Genomic DNA, 17,630 nt, shown 5'->3' on the forward strand with positions numbered 1-17,630 from the left:
GTGAACAGAAACAATCTTCCTCCTCAGGACACTGATGATGAAGCTAAAACCTCTGCTTCAGTCTCACTATTAGAGAATGGGTCTTACTGAGGAGCAGGTCATGTGACTCTCAGAGAGATGATCTTACCCCAGTGTCTCCAGTTTACAGTGAGGATTCTTCAGTACAGCACAGAGACGCTTCACTCCTGAGTCTCCCAGATTATTATAGGACAGATCCAGGTCTCTCAGGTGTGAGGGGTTTGATCTCAGAGCTGAACTCAGAGCAGCACATCTTTCATCTGAGACACCACAATACCACAACCTGCAGAGACACAATGACACACACTTCATCAACAGATTTCCATCTTGGTTTAATACTGACTTTAAAGATGATGAGTGTAAAATTAATTTTATTATTCAGAATGTCATGAGGATTTAATATCACCTGTTTATTCTCATTAACAGTGTCATTAATAATGATAATACTGAGTGTTATATTGAGTTTCTCTCCTCTGTTGTGTGTGATATTAAACCATCAGCAGCTGAAGCTGAACAGAGAACAGCAGAGAGACCATGAACTTTAATCAGAGAGAGAGAGAGAGAGAGAGAGAGAGACTGAATCTCAGATGGGTCTCTGCTAGACTTATAGTGCACTACACAGGGGCAATAAACTTGTTTCTCCGTTGTCTACACCAATGTTTCCCAATCACTGTGCCGCAGCACATTAGTTTGCCGTGAGAGATCATCAGGTGGACCGTGGGACATTATCCAATTTCACTTAATTGTTCCGAAAATTATTTATTTACTGCAAATAATTTGTCTTTGTTCGTCTATGCCAGCGACGTAGAGTGACCGGCAGAACAATTAAATACTCTTCCAATAGATGGCAGCAGGTAGCTAATTAACCTGTGTATCTACCTGTTGCCATTCAAACAATAGAATTAGTAATGCTTCGGGTGTGACAGCGGTGATAGCGATAGCAGGGATGAGAGTTTTCTGCTTTTCGGCGGATTTCCGCTTTTTCTGAGTAAAAATCGACCTTTTTATATTATGCCAAATCCGTTGAGATTTTTTTTTTCATTTATTGAGGGGGGTTGGGGTATATTCCTTCGTGATACTCAAGCGTATTTCATTCCTACGACGATGTTACATGCAGAGGTGGAAAGTAACGAATTACATTACTCGCGTTACTGTAGTTGAGTAGCTTTTTTGTGTACTTATACTTTTTCAAGTAATTTTTAAAGAGTGTACTTTTACTTTTACTTAAGTATGTTTTCTTTTAAGTAGTGTACTTTGGTACATTTTACATCACAACCGTTACTGAGTAAAAAAAATAAATAAATAAAAAAGGCTAAAACGGAGAAGGGGAAATGCGTTCTGGAAATGAATCACGGGAAGACAGTTGTCGCGCGCGCGAGTCTCACACAGACGATGGCGGACAGGCACCGGCGCTTTAAGGGGGGGGGCTCAAGCCCCTGGGCCACAGCCAATCAGGGGCCTTGTAATATTAATAAAATAATAAACTGTCGGAATCGTGGGCCTACATTAATGTACGGATAGAAATAAGGTTAGAAATAAATGAGCGCACAGTAGCCTGCTGTAAGAGACATGGTGGATGTGGTTCGCGAAACGAACACCCACAACTGGACCAGAATAAAATGTAACAAAATGTAACGTCACGCACGAAAGCGCACCAAAGACTGCAGACTGCAGAGACACAAATTTAGAGGCTTTGAAAGATGAAGCGTTCACATGTTAGCGGGGCGCATAAAAGAAAAAAAAGAGAGAGATGCAGGTAATGATAGAATCGTTGCCGAAAGTCACAGACTTTTTAAGGTAAGGATCACCAATCTGTTCAGAATATCAGCTACTTATCAGTTATCAGCCGCACCAGCAGCTAGGCTATGTGCAGCTAGGCTAGATATGCTATGATCTGTCCAACAGTAAAATAAATCAGTTGTGATTTGAATACGTGTCGTGTGATTTGAGTTATAATCCTGTTAGTATAATAGCATATTTTGATGGGGATAATAAAATATCTAAAACGGCATCTACTGAAGAAATTGATGAAAAGATTGTAGCCTATAATTGTCACAGTTCGGGCAGCAGACAGAGTAAGCATACTGAGGGGAATAGCAATACAAAGCTAGCGCAGATCCACATTTCTCGCTAGCTGTGTTGGGTGTGTTGTTAACCCGTGTGGATTTAAGTGAAATACTTGAGAAGTTCTGTGGTCAAGACAACGTTTTAAGGTAAGGACGCTTGATTATTAATGTTTGCCCGCCGTGGCTTGTTGTTGACGAAAGGCCCACATGATTTTGCCTTATGCAGCTACTGCTAGCGTCCTGCTTTGAACTAGGTTAAGCTCATTTGCACTAAAGGATGGGCTTATTGAAGTACTTTGATGTAGCTAGTTTCTTTTTAAAAAATCGTACGCTCAAAACAGTATGCCCGTATTCATCATGTTTAACTTTTTTCTTGATGGAGTGCGTGAAATATTGTTGAGTGGTATTTCGATGCAGTCATGTCAAAAAGGCAGTTGAATGCACGGTCTCATTCAAGGAGAAGGAAGACTTGCATGATGCTTGAACATAGATTGGTAAAACAGACCCTAGTAGGACTTGGTTTCGTGTATTTCGGTCTGTAGAGTTATGAGTTTGGCCGCTGTCCATGGTGTTTACTTTTCATGTGGCCGCCGAGCCAAGTACCTTCTTCATCATCATCATCATCATGTTCCCCTGTCAAAAGTTAAACTCTCTAGGGGTGCGTCTGCTGTAGCAGTTGCAGCAGTTGCTCAAAGTTTGATTTGTCCATCATCATACGTCTTATCTGTTGGGTGTCTATGCCCAGCAGATTTTCCCATTTCGTCCATTTGTAACCATTTTTGTCAAACAGGAGCTGCTTTTGCACTTGGTTATTGCCCATCCGGCAAACGTGAGCAATATATTTTAGTTGTTGTACGTAGCAGGATAGTTTTATACCCTGGGTTCCTGTCAGTTTCCGGAAGTCAGCATTGGACATCTTGTAGCTCCAGTCTATATCTTCATTTGTAGTGTTCTTTTGGTCAGGGGCATTCTTTCGTTTATATCCACCTTTAATCATTTTCCTTAGGAAGCCGTGCCACACTACCTCAATTTTCTGAATTTCACTGGATGATAGTTGCCATGCTTGTGTGCTGTACAGGAGACGAGATCGAACGCATGCCACTAGGAACTTTATACAGGTTTTTAGTAGTATTCGGTGGTCGGTTAGAACGTGTTTCAGTTCATTCCATTTCATGAATGCAGCACTTATCCTAGCATGCAGGAAGTGTGAGGATTCATCACAGTTGCTGACATTATAACCAAGATATTTAAAGGTGCGGACGTTTTTAATATTAGTGCCGCCAAGGGAAATGATACTTGGTTTACATTTGATATCGTCATTGACGTTAAAAGCCATTGTTTCTGTTTTGACATATGATATTTGTAAACCAAAGCGGGTGTAGGTCTTATCATACAACTGAAGAATATTCTGAAGCTCCTCGATGGATCCAGCGAGTATGGCCTGATCATCTGCGTATAGAATCTCTGTTATGCAACCCTCTCCTGATGCTCGTGCTTTCGTACGCATTTCTCTTGTGGATACCTCATTTGGAATGCAATATCTGAACTTGAAGCCTGTATCTGGGTACAGTTTTGATATCTCATGCTGTGCAATCCTGACAACAAAGTCCATATAGATATTAAAAACTGATGGCGATTCTAGGGCACCTTGTCTTGCAGTGAATGTTTGTTTTCATGCCGCCGAGCTATTTTTATGTATTTTATTTTTTAAAAGGACTTGTCTGTAGGTGTGTGTGTTTTATGTTTACAAGACATAGGTCTACATGAGCGCACGCGCGCTTGTGTGGTTATCTCTGGCCATGCCCCTGCGTGAAAGTTACGCAGTATCACTGTCCTGTCCGTGGTAATAATCAGAACCGGCTCTGTAATGATAATGCACGTGTTCTTCTCTCCCTCTGTGTTCGGATGTGTTGAGCGATGTGAGCGTGGGCCTTGCGCAGCTACGCTGAGCCAAACGTAACCTATCGTAGGCTTCTAGGCTAATTACGCGCTTACACTGTAAATGCTTGACACGTATTGCAAATAAAATAAGAGTGTTTTCCTGGCCAACGGTAAGGGTAGGGTTGACAGGTAGCCTATGAGGGGCCTAGCCCCTGGGCCACAGGTGTTGATAAAGCGCCCCTGCGGACATGGAGGAGACCGAGGAACCTGTGGTGGACGACCCTGCAGAAAACGCAATTTCTTCCAGTAATGAAGTGCACCCCTGGCCCTACATACGTGATCACTTCAGCTTCGTAGAGAAAAGGGGTGACAGTTTCATTATGCAATGCAGATTGTGTGCCCAAGAAGACAACCATTGCGGCATACAAAAATTCGACGTCTAATCTGCGCAAGCATGTTGAGGTAAGTATTGTCATTGGCATCATAATCATGGGTGCAGATAGAGGGTGGGATGGGTGGGATTCGTCCCACCCAGGTTTAAATTCACCTCGTTTGGTCCCCCCCACTTATAGGGAGGAAAAAACGTCTATGCTGTCTTTCTTTGCATAAGGCAAACCTCACGGAAAAATTGTGTGCCCAAGAAGACAACCATTGCGGCATACAAAAATTCGACGTCTAATCTGCGCAAGCATGTTGAGGTAAGTATTGTCATTGGCATCATAATCATGGGTGCAGATAGAGGGTGGGATGGGTGGGATTAGTCCCACCCAGATTTAAATTCACCTCGTTTGGTCCCCCCCACTTATAGGGAGGAAAAAACGTCTATGCTGTCTTTCTTTGCATAAGGCAAACCTCACGGAAAAATTGTGTGCCCAAGAAGACAACCATTGCGGCATACAAAAATTCGACGTCTAATCTGCGCAAGCATGTTGAGGTAAGTATTGTCATTGGCATCATAATCATGGGCGCAGATAGAGGGTGGGACGGGTGGGATTCATCCCACCCAGATTTAAATTCACCTCGTTTGGTCCCCTCCACTTATAGGGAGGAAAAAACGTCTATGCTGTCTTTCTTTGCATAAGGCAAACCTCACGGAAAAATCAAAATACTAATTACCATTCAGTTTATTGAGGTGCACAGCAGTGTATACATAGTTGCAACAACTCACATAAAACAAAACAAAGACTGGCATTCAGTTGGTTGAGCTGTGCAGACTGCACAGGTTGCGAGCTCGAGCTTGGTTGCTATGGTTACCCACAACAAGTTTGACAGGCATATCGGGGTTGGGGTTGGTTTGCTGGCAGCTTTGTCCCCCCCAGTTTTTTGTCCCCCCCAGTTCAAAAAACGTATCTGCACCCCTGATCATAATGTTTCCTTTCCATAGTAAAACCGACAATAAGCTGGTTATATTCCAAAAATAGTGGATGGCATTGCTAATGTTGAAGTAGCAACCTGTTGGTACTGTAACATAACGGTAACTAGTCTGTTATTCGGTTGGCTAATCATGCAAGCAAGTTAGCTCGCCAACCTGACGTGATCAGTCCTCCTACCATTCTACATCCAACAGGCCAGAAAGGAATACTAAGCAAAACAAATAATGTTTGAATTGAATTGTTCAATAACACACAGTGCACACAGGCAAGCTACGAGATTTCGGTGCAACATTTCACTTTCATATTTCGTGTACAATGCTTTGTGTGTGGTCAGGGCGATGTAAACGACATGACTGTGTGTATTGACCTTTTTTGTTTGTCTCAGTTTTAATGCAGCATTATCCTAAGCATTCAATTTGATACACTTCCTTTAAATAAAACATCTGGGTTGAGATGTACATATATCCTTGTTTCCTCTTCTTTTTCATTTTTGCACAACACAATGGAGGCAGAAAACACCCATTGTTAAAAGTAACGTTTTACTTTTACTCAAAGTACATTTTAAATGATCTACTTTTTACTTTTACTTGAGTAGATTTTTTGTCTGGTAACTTTACTTGTACTTAAGTAAAATTTCATCAGAGTAACAGTACTTGTACTTGAGTATAATATTTTAGTACTCTTTCCACCTCTGGTTACATGTTTACATTTTCACCATCTTTAGTCTCGCCAAGTCTCGTGGTAGAATACGTGTTATCTGTAATTGGCCAAAACATCGATGGCGAGAGCATGATAGCCAATCATAACAGCTCTTACAAAAGAGAGGACTGACAAGCTTTTGTCTTTGGCCAAAAAGCTGAAGAAGTTGAAATGATCAAATGAGAATGAGAAGTGACTGTGAACTATAAATAATTGTATAAAGTGTACATAGACATTATCCCATAAACTTAGCATTCGTTTGATTTAATACATTGAACATGTATATGATGGTCAGTAAATCTGAATTAATGCTGACAGTTTTGAAAACTTAAATATTTCAAAAGACTTCTTGAAGAAATCATATGCAACTAATGAGGACATAGGGAGAAAAGGTCAGTCACCCTAAGAAATTTTATTTCATATATGAACATTTTGATAATTAATAGAACTTAAGTTTAATGTGAATTTAGTTTGTCATTTTTGTTGATCATGAATTATAACCATACCCTTGAATGTAGAATGTGATTTTATTTTGAATTCAAACAATACTCCTATTGATTTGATACACATTTTCATGTAAATATATAAAAAAGACAACAGATATTTTTTATCTACTACAGCTCAGATTGCAGGAAAAGTGGTTTGTAAGGCTTTATTTTTCAAAATTTTCCTGGGGGGGGGGTACCCCCCCGTAAGCTTTGGCTTTATACACACACACACATTTTTGTTTGGTGGTGTGCCGTGGGATTTTTCAAATGTAAAATATGTGCCGTGGCTCAAGAAAGGTTGGGAAACACAGTGCATTTATAGAACACTATAGATTTATATTATTGGAGAATCAAGGAAGTAAACAAAGATCATTCCATATAAATCCTACAAACATTCAGCCACTCGTTCTCGAGACAGCGTGAGAACAAGAATCTCACACAAATGGGAATAAACCCCAAAGCATGAAGACAATAAAATTAACACTTCAGTCCTTGAAAAAAATCTCCCAGTTTTACGGCCCAATGTGCGAGCAGCACCCAAAACATACTCGCCTGAAAAACAATTCCACTTGCCCAGAGCTTGATTTTATTTTGGAGAGGATAGAATGCAGTGGATTTTTTTTAATAGGTGAAGCAGCATCATTATGATAAATCCACAAAACCATCACACCAATATATGCAGACACATTCAGAAAGAAAAGTTCTAGTAGTAGAGGAATTCATAATTTAGGGCATATTAAGCTGTGGAGAGTTTTGAATGAGTATAATAATAATAATAATAATAATAATAATAATAATAATAATAATAATAATAATGCTGCAGCTTTGTTTCTGTTATCAGAGGAACCCAGTCCTGTACAAAATGTCACCGTGGAACCAGAGTGTAGAAATGAACCTACAGTTCAAGAGAGTTCTACACACACACACACACACACACACACACACACACACACACACACACACACACTAAACTTTACAACAGCTGCACACATGTGAAACAGAAATAAATCAACTAAAGCAGGAAAAAACTATTTTAGATAAAACTTTTATTGTCCGTTACACACTGATCAACCTGAGTGACTCAGTTGTGCTTTTGAATCGAAAATAAATGAAAAGGGAACTGAACATTAACCGTTTACTGAAATTATTATTACAGGGTGATTATAGTTACTATATAACTACAGCTACAACTGGAATGTGCTGATTCTGTTAGCGTTTGTAATTATTGTACCGACCACTATTAGATAAAATTAAAATAAAATCTTACAATACTGTTTGAAAGTCTAGAGCAAGATATTTTGTTATTTTACAAATAATGACACTTCAGATATTGTTTTAACAATAATAAGCATCGCTGTATAAATGACAGAGTGCAGATAGCTGTGTAACTACATCCGTGGGGTTATTGAGACATGGAGGGGTGGGGATAAGACCTAGCCCACAGTTGAGGTCAGAGCCCTTTGAGAGTAAATGCTTTGGCTTTCACAACATTCTGTTCCCAAAAACTGATGTCGGGAAAAAGTCTTTACACAAAGAAGGTTTTCTTGCTTCTGTAATTTTTTTAAACTGTTCTTCTGTGTCGGGACTCTTCGGGAAAAAGAATGTCTATTCCAACGTGCAGCTAATGCTAACGCTCGGCCACAAATCTGCACCGTCACCCCAGTCATTCCGAGGAATTTTGCATGGATCAGAACCGTTAATAAACTCTCATTTCCGTGTATATCTATCCTGCGCTTCTTTCTGACTAAGATTGTACAAGTAATCCAGTAGTAGAACTTTTTTAGCTGGAGTTTTCTTTGGACAACAGCAACAGACGCTGGACATTTCCGCTCAGCTTCAGTATGTGAACAGCCAATCAGCAGGTCCCGTATGTGTTTATGATTTTTACAACCCCGATTCCAAAAAAGTTGGGACAAAGTACAAATTGTAAATAAAAACGGAATGCAATAATTTACAAATCTCAAAAACTGATATTGTATTCACAATAGAACATAGACAACATATCAAATGTCGAAAGTGAGACGTTTTGAAATTCATGCCAAATATTGGCTTATTTGAAATTTCATGACAGCAACACATCTCAAAAAAGTTGGGACGGGGCAATAAAAGGCTGGAAAAGTTAAAGGTACAAAAAAGGAACAGCTGGAGGACCAAATTGCAACTCATTAGGTCAATTGGCAATAGGTCATTAACATGACTGGGTATAAAAAGAGCATCTTGGAGTGGCAGCGGCTCTCAGAAGTAAAGATGGGAAGAGGATCACCAATCCCCCTAATTCTGCACCGACAAATAGTGGAGCAATATCAGAAAGGAGTTCGACAGTGTAAAACTGCAAAGAGTTTGAACATATCATCATCTACAGTGCATAATATCATCAAAAGATTCAGAGAATCTGGAAGAATCTCTGTGCGTAAGGGTCAAGGCCGGAAAACCATACTGGGTGCCCGTGATCTTCGGGCCCTTAGACGGCACTGCATCACATACAGGCATGCTTCTGTATTGGAAATCACAAAATGGGCTCAGGAATATTTCCAGAGAACATTATCTGTGAACACAATTCACCGTGCCATCCGCCGTTGCCAGCTAAAACTCTATAGTTCAACGAAGAAGCCGTATCTAAACATGATCCAGAAGCGCAGACGTCTTCTCTGGGCCAAGGCTCATTTAAAATGGACTGTGGCAAAGTGGAAAACTGTTCTGTGGTCAGACGAATCAAAATTTGAAGTTCTTTATGGAAATCAGGGACGCCGTGTCATTCGGACTAAAGAGGAGAAGGACGACCCAAGTTGTTATCAGCGCTCAGTTCAGAAGCCTGCATCTCTGATGGTATGGGGTTGCATTAGTGCGTGTGGCATGGGCAGCTTACACATCTGGAAAGACATCATCAATGCTGAAAGGTATATCCAGGTTCTAGAGCAGGGGTGTCAAACTCATTTTGGTTCAGGGGCCATATACAGCCCATCTGATCTCAAGTGGGCCGGACTAGTAAAATAATTACAAAATAACCTTTGTCAACTCCAAATCTTTAGCATTGTTTTTTCAGTAGGCTATGCTTTATGCTTCAGCCTACATTTGTAGCCTACATAATCACTGATCACAAGGGATCTAGATTATTACACATTTATTCACAGAGAGGCCAATGGATTTGAAATAAAATGCATTTCACTCTCAAACAACTGGTTTATTTTTATACAGTTGAGTGAATACATTTTTACATCTGACAACCTGAACCAACTCCCCACACTAAACTCAAGTGGGAGCTATGAAGAAAGTAGCCTAAACATCCTGCTTAAAAATGTGAATGTGCAAATTTATGAAAAATAAATTTAAATTAACAAACATAAAAGTTATAGCAGTGCATGAGCAATACGATTAGGCTACATCAGATCAAACTATTTTGTAGGCTAGGCCTACTGAAGCTGAGAATGATATACTGCACAATATTCATTGTCTTTTAAAGTGAAACCATGCAGAGTCTTATTTTCAAAGAACTGCATTCTTCAGACTGCAAACATTTGTGAACATTACAAGAATTAGGCCCAGGCCTTAATGCTGATTAACCTCCCTCCCCGCTTTCTCTCACCAAGTCTATCGGCTGCTGCTGGCTCCTGACACTTGGCATCTTTTAGCCTTCACGAGGGCATCAATATCAGGTTTCAAATCCCGAGTAGCAGCACATTTCACAATGTCATTCAAGTGTGCGTTTGATAACCTTGAGCGGTGCTTTGTTTTGTTGAGGTTCATGACAGAGAACGCCTGTTCACAAAGGTGGGTAGTCCCAAACATGGATAAAACCTTTGCAGCCAAGGATGTTAATTTGGGGTACCCTGGCAAGAGATATTGATAAAATGTGTCTAAGCCCACCGATGCAAATTTCTGCTTCATATCGGAATCACATTGCAAGTCAATTATCTCAAGTTGGATGTCAGCGGGCATATCAGAAGCATTGACTGTAAATGGCGAGCAAAAAAAGGCAAATTCGTCCTCAAGTTCACTGAAAACCTGAAATCTCCACTCGAACTCCTGCAGCAATTCTGTTATCTTGTCTTTGTATTGATCCAAATCAGCATTATGTTTGGTCGCACGCGTAGCTGTGAGCAATGAGAAATGAGAGGTGTCACCGTTAGATAGCTGTGTCTCCCAGAGTGACAGTTTCAACTTGAATGCGTGCACGCTATCGTAAAACTGAGTGCCAACTTTTCTGCAGCCTTGCAACATTTTGTTAAGATTATTCAGGTGCTGTGTAATATCCACCATAAAGGCCAGATCCCGCACCCATTCCGGGCATTTAAATTCCTCTACTGGTCTGCCCTTTTTCTCCATGAACTGTCCAATTTCCTCTTGTAGTTCAAAGAAACGCTTGAGTACGGCACCTCGGCTTAACCACCGTACTTCAGTGTGGTATGGTAAACCAGCCGGAATGTAATTATCACTGAGAAAACAGTCAAACTGATGGTGATTCAGACCTCACGCTCTGATAAAATTTACAAGCCTGCACTTTCTCTCTGAATTTTGTCGCAACGCCTGCCTTTCTCCCGACCATTGATGGGGAGCCATCTGTAGCCAAACTGACAGCACGGGACCAGTCCACTCCGACCTTGTCCAGCGCTCTAACGAGAGAGCTGAATGTGTCATTCGCTGTTGTTGTGTCCTTCATAGGCACCGACTCAAGGAACTCCTCAGTGACGGTCAAAATCTCATCAACACCACGAATAAATATGCACAGTTGTGCAACATCTGTGACATCGGTGCTCTCATCAATTGCAACCGAAAATGCAATAAATGACTTGATTTTGTCATTCATTTGGCTGCCCGAGTCATGAGAGATCTTCAACACGATAGACTAACGTTAGCAAAGGCAGATTGCTTTTCAGGGCACACGACTTCTGCAGCCTTCAGCATGCATTTTTTCACGAGTTCACCATCAGAAAATGGCTTGGATGCTTGCACCAACTCGTTTGCAATAAGGTAGCTAGCTTTCACTGCTCCATCACTGACCTCACGGCTGCGAGTAAATGCAGACTGCTGTTTCTTCAGACCAGCTAACAATTTGTTTATCTTCTCTTTTCTTAATTGTCCATACAAATTGTGAATTTTTTCTTTATGATGAGTCTCATAGAGGCGCTGAATATTATATTCTTTGAGCACTGCAACCTGTTGATTACATACCAAGCACACTGGTTTTGTATTCACCTCTGAATAAATAATACTCAGTCCATTTTTCCTGGAAAACTCTGCACTCTACGTCAACTTTTCTTCTTTTTGACAAAGACGTTTTGGTAATGGGGGTATCACTCTTGATAATTTTCATAGCAACTTAATAGTGGTGAGGCAAGACTGCCATTCATGGACTCAGACAGCATATCTGGGCACACTGCTAAAATGTGCTGTTTGTTTCCTGATCTCGTTATGTCAGTGCTGCTTTTTTTGGCTGCCCCTAGTGGCTGAATTGAACATTTCGGTTATTTCTTTAAAAATTCATAAGTCGTCACAGGAATGGGCTAGATATTTACTTTTTTTTTTGACATCCTTAGAATTTTTTTCTCTACAAGTCTGGGGCCGGATGAAACCATCTGGCAGGCTGGATCCGGCCCATGGGCCGTATGTTTGACACCCCTGTTCTAGAGCAACATATGCTCCCATCCAGACGACGTCTCTTTCAGGGAAGACCTTGCATTTTCCAACATGACAATGCCAAACCACATACTGCATCAATTACAGCATCATGGCTGCGTAGAAGAAGGGTCCGGGTACTGAACTGGCCAGCCTGCAGTCCAGATCTTTCACCCATAGAAAACATTTGGCGCATCATAAAACGGAAGATACGACAAAAAAGACCTAAGACAGTTGAGCAACTAGAATCCTACATTAGACAAGAATGGATTAACATTCCTCTCCCTAAACTTGAGCAACTTGTCTCCTCAGTCCCCAGACATTTACAGACTGTTGTAAAGAGAAAAGGGGATGTCTCACAGTGGGAAACATGGCCTTGTCCCAACTTTCAGATGTGTTGTTGTCATGAAATTTAAAATCACCTAATTTTTTTCTCTTTAAATGATACATTTTCTCAGTTTAAACATTTGATATGTCATCTATGTTCTATTCTGAATAAAATATGGAATTTTGAAACTTCCACATCATTGCATTCCGTTTTTATTTACAATTTGTACTTTGTCCCAACTTTTTTCGAATCGGGGTTGTATGTCACGATTTACAACCAATGGGAGACAGCAGCTGAAGCTGAACAGAGAACAGCAGAAAGACCATGAACTTCGATCAGAGAGAGAGAGAGAGAGAGAGAGAGACTGAATCTCAGATGGGTCTCTACTAGACTTATAGTGCACTACACAGGGCCAATAAACTTGTTTCTCCGTCGTCTACACAGTGCATTTATAGAACACTATAGATTTATATTATTGGAGAATCAAGGAAGTAAACAAAGATCATTCCATATAAATCCTACAAACATTCAGCCACTCGTTCTCGAGACAGCGTGAGAACAAGAATCTCACACAAATGGGCAGAAACCCAAACCATAACGGTTTCACCTCTCAGTGGCGGAGGCAGAAAAACGTCAGTGTAATTTATGATTATGTTCGTTTGTCTAATTATTTTTTCATCCCTCAAAAAATAGGGACCACAAATAAAAAGTGCTGTAATTTCAACACCAGTCATCCAATTTGGACGCAAGTTTCTCAAAATAAAGCTGAAGGTCTGCACTTTGAGCTCATCTTCATTATTTCATTCCATCAACAATATACTGTGGAGGACAATAAAAACCCCAATAATTATTTATATCCCCGTCAGGGCTGGATTTAGGGGGGTCCTGGGTTGGGATATGCCCCGCCCCCAACCGGTCCCTGCACTGCATCAAGACTTTTTTAGGACCGCATTATCTCCTGAATTAATTTACCAATCTCGTGTCAAACCTAAAGCTTGCAGGTCAAAATACAGCTTTTTACGGTTGGAAAAAAAAAACAGTTAAAAAATAATGAGTTTGGAACTTTTATCCTCTCCATCTCAGAAACTAATGCAGATACGAGCCTGAAATTTTACACACTATTAATGGGAACAGTGACATTATTCAAAAAGTACGAAGCAAATCTGAGATGGACAGCTGGGAACATTTTTAGAAAATCTGGTGATTATTCATTTCCATTCATTCAATGTCTAAAAATTACATTTCAGACACACTGCAGTCGGATCAAGTCCCATTTTGTGCTGCAGCTTCTCACATACGTCCATCTGACCCAAAGACTCTGTGACAAATCATCAGTGTGCAGTGAACAGAAACAATCTTCCTCCTCAGGACACTGATGATGAAGCTAAAACCTCTGCTTCAGTCTCACTATTAGAGAATGGGTCTTACTGAGGAGCAGGTCATGTGACTCTCAGAGAGATGATCTTACCCCAGTGTCTCCAGTTTACAGTGAGGATTCTCCAGTCCAGCACAGAGACGCTTCACTCCTGAGTCTCCGAGTTTATTAAAGGACAGATCCAGTTCTCTAAGGTGTGAGGGGTTTGATCTCAGAGCTGAACTCAGAGCAGCACAGCCTTCATCTGAGACACCACAACCACGCAACCTGCAGAGACACAATGACACACACTTCATCAACAGATTCCCATCTTGGTTTAATAGCGGTTGTGAAGATGACGTGTCTCATGTTAGACTGTCTCCCGGCTCTTGTCCAATCACAAGATATTAATAATGACGACTGAAACGTTACCACTGTTACTGACAATTATTAACATTCAGTTTATTAGAGGTGCAAATGTTTCAGCACAAAGTAAATAAAGGTTGAAGAGTCGGGTTTTGTAGAATTTCTCTGCTTGACTATTTGTCACGTTCACATATTTAATTGTAAATACATATATATTATTGACCAGCTGGGAGGTCCGTATCGTGAAATTCCGTGACCGAGGTCTTGAAAGTACTGAGCGAGGCCCTCTGGGTCGAGGTCAGTATTCAAGGCTGAGGTCACGGTATTTCAGCATACGAACCGACCTTAAGCTGGCAAATAATATATTTATTTTTTCTTTACCAAATTCTAACAGAAAACGAGAGCGCCCGAAAGGGAAAGCCGAGCCAAGGCGAGCCGCCATTTTGAATCCTCATTCACGGCTGTAATGCAAATGGCTTCCTCCTCGGTATACACGTGCACTTCCATGGCAGGAAAAATACTACATTTTGCTGCCTGTGTAGTCCCCTATTTATACAAAATTGAGTCATTCAGGATTCAGCCATGTTTTTGCTCGCCGTGAGCAACAGTTACAGGTTTTTAACTTTCTCCTGAAATGTTTTCTCTTATTTCTTCTTCCTCAGGGTAGTAAAACTCGCTTTCGCCATGAAGACTGTCGTTATCGCTATCCATGCTGCAAAATTAATGCTATTCTCCTGAGAAATGCGAAAATAAATGTTGGCAAAAATTGCTAATATGTTTGTTGTTGTGAACGAGCGAGTTGCCAGAGGTCTGTAATCGGGGTCCGTAACTGAGGTCCGTATCGTAGGATACGGACCCGCTCGCCAGCCAATCAGAGCACAGGATTTGATGGAAACCAGACCGCGAAAAAAATACATTTTAATTATTTATTTTATGTAAAAGTGGGGCGGCACGGTGGTGTAGTGGTTAGCGCTGTCGCCTCACAGCAAGAAGGTCCTGGGTTCGAGCCCCGGGGCCGGCGAGGGCCTTTCTGTGCGGAGTTTGCATGTTCTCCCCGTGTCCGCATGGGTTTCCTCCGGGTGCTCTGGTTTCCCCCACAGTCCAAAGACATGCAGGTTAGGTTAGGTTAGGTTAACTGGTGACTCTAAATTGACCGTAGGTGTGAGTGTGAATGGTTGTCTGTGTCTATGTGTCAGCCCTGTGATGACCTGGTGACTTGTCCAGGGTGTACTCCGCCTTTCGCCCATAGTCAGCTGGGATAGGCTCCAGCTTGCCTGCGACCCTGTAGAAGGATAAAGCGGCTAGAGATAATGTGATGAGATGAGATTTTATGTAAAAGTGATTCTGGGGAGAAACGATCACTTACAGAGAGAGAGAGAGAGAGAGAGCATTGGTACCTGGGGATTTTATTTTATTTAGAATTGGAAGCTTTTATTTGTTGCTTCTGTGTACTGAAGGGAAACAATGCTCGAGTGTTCCGGTGGCGTCACAGGCAGATATCCGGTTTCAGCGCTGCATCCAGGGAAGCCTATTTTTAGCAATATCATAACTTTTAAAATGGATAAATTTTTGTTCGAAAGTATTTTTAATTGAAACCTGCAGGGGGAGGGGCACATCAGGGCAGTTTCCATGATCAACAAACGGCATTTATTTTTGGATTTTGTTTGACTTTAAACGCTGTAACAGTAATTCACAGTTCGAGCTGTTCGGATTTGAGTTTTCTGCTGCACACGTCGTCACTGACACATGGGATAAACACACAACATCAAATCTGATCACCAACTCGGGAAATAAGAGTCTGATCTAAAATATTTATAAGAGGAGAAAGGAAAAGAGTTTCAAAAGTCAGGTTTAGATGAAGCAGGCAGAGTCATATTTACTGGAACAGCTCAGACATCTGATTTGTTCTCTAATTACTGAGCGACTGAAATGATCACAGCCCAGTGCTGAAGGGGTTTTATGGAGATACTCATTATGAGCTCGTTGGCGAACAGTGCACGTGTGTGTGTGTGTGTGTGTGTGCGCGCGCGCGCGCGTGCGTGTGTTGCCAGGTGCTCCTTATTTGTTCCTGGTGCCAGTGATTTACAGACTGGACATGTTCTTCCCCTTACACTCTGTGTGTTGTCTCTCCCTGTCTGACTTTCCCTGTGTGTGTGTGTGGGGGGGGGGGGTAAAGACCTCTCCCAGAAAAGGACACTGAAATTTGAGACAGAGGTTTTTGTTTCAGAGACAAATAAATCCATCAAAGAGCTTCAGCATGAAAAAGAATAAAAGCTGTGAGAAGGTCAACAACAAAGTTGCAATTTATAAAAGATCTCCGGCCATGAGAACAACAACAAAAGAATAATTAGCATGTAATAAATGTAAATCATGGTGTCATAAAAATAAATAAAATGGTGTTTCTAGTTTGTAAATATTGTAAATAAACTATCAGTATAAAGTTCAGTTTGATTATTTGCTTCATTTCTGGAAATGTGATGTTTGTGAGTCTCGTTAGCTGGCCGTCACCTCCATCTTCAGCTCACAGCTTCAATACTTCTTGGAACAAAATGGCAGAATGTGAGACGTAAACGTTTTTCTCCTTAAATGACATCAACTGGTTTCCACTTATTTAATAGCTGAACTTCAGTTTTATTCAATTTTACATGCAACTGTTTTCCCCTCATTTATCTCCTGATCTGTGTGTATTAACACACTCTGTATCACCTGAAACTCAAAACATCCCAAAACAGAGCTGGACAGTAACGAAGGACATTTACTTAAAGACTGGACTGAAGGACATTTACTTAAAGACTGGACTGAAGGACATTTTTTCATATCCATCTTTTACTTCGAGTATTAATGTTTTGGAAACTTTTGACTTTCACTCGTCTACATTTGAAAGCGCTTGCTGCATTTCTTAAACAGTTCATTTGAACTTGGTGGTGGTAAAGATGGTAACGAGGACTACAGCAGATAAAAATGATGGTTCCTCACCAGAGCACCCAGAGCCATATCTGAAGTCCATGCCTGAGATTTTTGAAATGAAGAAAGATTTGCATTATTTTAATCTTTGCTCTGTTTACCGCGCACAAACATCATCACTGCCTACAAAAACTTCCCGTCCAACCTGAGAAAGCAGCTGTCCTTTTGTCGATTCAACTGTGTTTTTATCAGCATTTCTACAGGCTCTGGAGCAAATTCTACAAGCTTTTTATTCTACAGGTTCTACAAGCAAGTCACTGTATTGAGGTATTTCATCCACGTGACCAAGTCACGTGACGCAGCCATTTTGGACGGCACGCTTAAGTCCTTCTGTGCAAGGCGGTATGAGATGGTGGAGACCTTTGCACATTTTAACAAAAAAGTAATCTGTGATTCGTGTTAAATTGGATCTGTCTTTTATCACAAACACTGTACCCAGCCTTGGTATGGAGCCCTGTTTATTTATTTCTGTGTCCCGTT

At 41.0% G+C, this 17,630-nt stretch overlaps 1 protein-coding gene across 6 annotated transcripts in view; it reads right to left on the reverse strand.

Moving 5' to 3' along the window:
- The window catches only part of LOC132870554 (NACHT, LRR and PYD domains-containing protein 3-like), a 524,974-nt gene that overhangs the window by 15,863 nt on the left and 491,481 nt on the right, over positions 1–17,630 (reverse strand). For all 6 annotated transcript variants that reach the window (XM_060904231.1, XM_060904235.1, XM_060904236.1 and 3 more), the window contains 2 exons: positions 13,935–14,108; positions 128–301 (listed from right to left, as the gene is read on the reverse strand). In XM_060904231.1, the coding sequence (XP_060760214.1) occupies positions 128–301; positions 13,935–14,108 (348 nt within the window). The remainder of the gene's footprint in view (positions 1–127; positions 302–13,934; positions 14,109–17,630) is intronic.

The sequence above is a fragment of the Neoarius graeffei genome, chromosome 22, assembly GCF_027579695.1.
Source record: "Neoarius graeffei isolate fNeoGra1 chromosome 22, fNeoGra1.pri, whole genome shotgun sequence".
Taxonomy (NCBI): Eukaryota; Metazoa; Chordata; class Actinopteri; order Siluriformes; family Ariidae; genus Neoarius; species Neoarius graeffei.